The sequence below is a fragment of the Helianthus annuus genome, chromosome 14, assembly GCF_002127325.2.
Source record: "Helianthus annuus cultivar XRQ/B chromosome 14, HanXRQr2.0-SUNRISE, whole genome shotgun sequence".
Taxonomy (NCBI): Eukaryota; Viridiplantae; Streptophyta; class Magnoliopsida; order Asterales; family Asteraceae; genus Helianthus; species Helianthus annuus.
In genome coordinates this window covers 57,834,651-57,838,940 of record NC_035446.2, presented here as the reverse complement: position 1 = coordinate 57,838,940, position 4,290 = coordinate 57,834,651, and the positions used below count along the sequence as shown (strand labels likewise).

Sequence of the window (4,290 nt, the reverse complement as noted above, 5' to 3'; positions counted from 1 at the left end):
TTTAATGTTTAGAGACATAATTAGGTTAGTGACTTGTGTTGAGCCCCAATTATTGATCACATATTACCTAAGTGTGATTGAGTTAATGAAGTGACAGAAATGATGAAACTATGAGGGACCATTTCTGCCTATACCCACAACATGAAGGGGTAGTTTTTAAAACAGTCATCTTGAAACCTTCCACGCGCATGAAGTAAGAAGGTGCGAATAGGTTGTTTTGTAAACAGAAGGGGGCACAGAAGTAGTAGTAGACTAGCAGTAGTAGTAGCCTAAATAATTACAAAAAACCAGAGAACAAAAGTCTTTATACCCTTTTCTTGGTGTGATTATTGGAGAGAGAGAGAGAACCCAAAACCCACCTCTCATTTTCCATTTTCCAAGAACTCAACACACAAGATTTAAGCAACCACAAGCCCAAGGTGGTTGTGATCATCACCATCATCATCATCAGTATCTTCTTGTTCCTTCAAGTGTTGTGGTAATACATACACCATCAAGATAAGATCACCAATCTTCTTTTTCTGGCTTAGAAAAGTCAAGAATCCTATTTTTTCCATTTTATGTCTTGGGAGTTTATAGCAGTGTTCTCTGCAAATCTTTGTTTCAGAGCAGTAATTGTGTTGTGTCTCTCTCTCTCTCTGGTTTCTCTCTCTATATCTATTGTCGTAGCTGTCTGCAAAATCTCTTATGTGTTAAAGAGAATTTCAGAGACCCCACCATCTATCTATCTATACACAGACTGGTAGATCTTCTCAGATCTTGTATCTTCTTCAACCCTATATTCGAATTTGGTAGAAGAGATTTGAAACAAGATATTAGCAGTTGTGGCTACTAGCAGGAGTAGTAGGCTGCCTTCAGATTCAGGTGCTTTTGCTGACTGGGTTTCTTCCTCATCAGCTCTTAGAGGTTCTGATCAAGATCTTTCGTTAGGTTTTAATGCCAGCGGTGGTGGTGGTGGTGGTGGAACTACCGCCACCGCTGGCATGTGGTCGTCCACACAGTCGGCACGGCAAATCAACTACGGGATTCCGGAGATGGGCATGCTGGGCCTTCGTGATGTTTTTGTGGTGGCGGACCACCCGCATTCGGCGAATGTTAACGCGGCGACACCGTTAGGTATGGGAGTTGGTGTTATACCTCTCCTCACCGCCACTCCTTTGGAAGAAAATATGTTGAGCACCCGCGGTGGCGGTGGGAGAGGTGGCAACACCAACACCAGTAGCATTCAGTTTTGGCAGCAGCAGCAACCACAAGCACATAATTATCTGAGCAAACCCATGATCGATCATGGGTTTCTCCAAGCCGGTGGTGGATCCACGTCTACGTCAGGATCCACCATGACTTGCCAAGACTGCGGCAACCAGGCGAAGAAAGATTGCAGCCACCGGCGTTGTAGAACTTGCTGCAAGAGTAGAGGCTTTGATTGTGCTACTCACGTGAAGAGCACGTGGGTTCCCGCCGCTCGTCGGCGGGAACGTCAACTTATGACACCCACCTCCGTCTCCTCCGCCTCGACTTCTGGACCAAAGAAACCTCGCTTGACTTCACATACCACCACCACCTCACACACCTCCACCTCCAACACCACACCGCCTAGAAGCTTTGACACTAGTTCCAGTCATCACAAACAAGGTATGTATCAACTCGATAAGCTGTTTTTCTTACGTATAAGATGAGTTGGACTCATGAAATCATGTTTTTTTTATAATTATACAGATGCGAGTTTCAAGGAATCATTGCCGGGACAGGTGCGGGCACCGGCGGTGTTCAAATGCGTGCGGGTGACGGCGGTGGAAGACGGAGACGACGAGTACGCGTACCAAGCGAGTGCAACAATAGGTGGGCATGTCTTCAAAGGCTTTCTCTACGACCAAGGAGTTGAAACAAGAGATAGCTTCCCCAACTTCTCGGAACTTCACCTGGGCGCCACCGGAAGTGGGAGGAACGTCGGTGGTTCTTCATCTTCGCCGCTGCTCGACACGGCCGATGTTTTTGCATCATCCGCTGGTGGTGGATTGCTTACAGGTTCAACCTACGGTAACCCAATAAATTGATTCTAGTTTTTCTTTTCTTTTTACAAAAAGTGTCGTCTCAGAAACTTCATGGAACCTGATTGGCTGCGTGGCATTGTGTTGTCCATTGAAATTCAAATTAGGGTTTATCTTTTGGTCTCTCGGAATATTGCCCTAATCCGGTAACAATTCTTTCATGTGATGCTCACTTTTGCTTCTAAATGCACTAATAAATATAATTGTTAGAATAAATTACTTTTGTTGTTTTTTAAAGGAGAATATAAATATAATTGTTAAAACATATAATTGGTTACTAGAGGATTAATTAATAGCGGTTATGGACTTGCTAATTAAATATGTAAACTTAAATTTTGTAAAATTAAAATAAGGGGACGAGGAATTTAAATAATTGTTTTCTTATTTTACTAATATTATTAGACAAATAAGTTTAAACTTGGTGATTAAATGATATTTTTATGACTAAAATAAATAGTCACATTGAATTGACGCGTGATGTACGATATAAATTCGTTAATATGTGTAAAAATTAGTTTAAATTTTTTTCTTTTAAATCTTATAAGTTTTTTTTTTACTTTTTTATAAATTCACGGTCATTTTATCGTATGTTTGTTTACATTAATTGCACTAAAATTCATCTAACATTATTCGAGTTTTTTTTTACTTTTTTATAAATTCACGGTCATTTTATCGTATGTTTGTTTACATTAATTGCACTAAAATTCATCTAACATTATTCGAGTTGTTATTGTGTCCCAAAAATCTTTGTTTTTAATGTATCGGGTATCTGTAAATTTATACAAGTAAAAATGAAATGGTCATTTTTTTTACTTATTTGTATCTGGGATCTGTAAATTTATACCAACTGAAAATGAAATCGTCATTTTTTTTACTTATTTTAAAAATCCTAAAATCTAAATTTATTGCTATTGTTTTTGACATTGTGTCAACCCCATTCAACCCGATGTATATCAGGGATTTTATCATGAACCATGTTGAAGGATTTTTTAAACCTAATAAAAGCTTATCAAAGCCGAAAGGTTAATATTTTCTTATAATATAGCAATTATTACAAGTTGGTTAAAGTTTCATATTACTTGCTATATTTTATTTTAGATTATATTAAAGTTTCAATTACATTTACATTATATTTACGTATTATATATAATATTACATTATTAAGTTACTTGCTATATTTTATATTATACTTATAGATAGATTATAGATGTGCTGCTGCTCATTAATCATTATTTAGACAATTGACTTATCCGGTTAAATTAATCTGTTGATCTAAATTGTATGGTTCATGTTTCATTTTTTTCTTTATCAGTTTGGACAAAATTCAAACTATCAATTTGAATTCCAGATTGTTTTGGTTCTCTATATATATTCTCGAGTTAAATGTTATTTTAGTCCATGTGGTTTGTTCCATTTTGCTAGTTTAGTTCAAAGGTTTCATTTTTCGCATGTGGGTCCAAAAATATTTCACTGTTGCGATTTTAGTCCACTAGGCTAACTTTATCCAATTTTTTTCTGTTAACGAGAAGGGCGAATCGGTCATTTTATATGTAATTCTGTTAACTAGAAGTTAAATCGGCCATATAAAATGTCTGAATTGTCATTCTCGTTAACAGAAATAATGGATTATGTTGACCCATTGGACTAAAATGACAACAGTGAAACCTTTTTGGACCTACCGGCGAAAAGTAAAACTTTTAGACTAAACTGACAAAGTGGCCCAAACCAAAGGGACTAAAATGACATTAAACTCTATATTTTTATTTGAATGGCCAACAAAATTTTTGGTTCTATATTAATGTTAAAATTATATGACTTTCAAGTTTTTTTTAATCAATTTGGAGAAAATTCAAACTATCAATTTGAATTCCAGGTTGTTTTGGTACGATAATATGTAGTGTTGTAATTTGTAACTGAACTAAATGAGAACTTAAATGTAGTTTATGAGCACTTGAATTCCAGGTTGTTTTGGTACGATAATATGTTTGGTTGTTTATTTATGAAGGTTTTATTAGATAAACAGACGGTTTATGAGCACTTAAACGAATGATATTTCCGTGTTCGAGCTTTAAAGGAATGAATTTGTTTGTGTTGTGGCTTGTACGTTCGTATTTTTTTTATGATCAGATTCAAGCAAACAAAAATGAACCTAAACGTTAAGCACATGACATAATTATCAGAAAATAAAAATCAACATTCTTAATCCTAAATATAAAAAATATTAATCCTAAAAATAGTCAGA

The 4,290-nt window shown here is 36.1% G+C and overlaps 1 protein-coding gene across 1 annotated transcript; it reads left to right on the top strand.

Moving 5' to 3' along the window:
- The first annotated feature begins 218 nt into the window (after nucleotides 1-218).
- Nucleotides 219-2,264, top strand: LOC110906993 (protein LATERAL ROOT PRIMORDIUM 1). The gene is made up of 2 exons (XM_022152035.2): nucleotides 219-1,632; nucleotides 1,717-2,264. The coding sequence occupies exons 1-2, from the start codon at nucleotides 984-986 to the stop codon at nucleotides 2,052-2,054; spliced, it is 987 nt and encodes a 328-aa protein (XP_022007727.2). The 5' UTR covers nucleotides 219-983; the 3' UTR covers nucleotides 2,055-2,264.
- Nucleotides 2,265-4,290: the final 2,026 nt, after the last annotated feature.

Excerpts from the sequence above, each read along its gene's own strand:
- LOC110906993 (XM_022152035.2), top strand. The coding sequence starts at position 984 with ATGTGGTCGTCCACACAGTCGGCACGGCAAATCAACTACGGGATTCCG. Across the intron at positions 1,633-1,716 it reads TTCCAGTCATCACAAACAAG|ATGCGAGTTTCAAGGAATCA; the intron begins GTATGTATCAAC and ends ATAATTATACAG.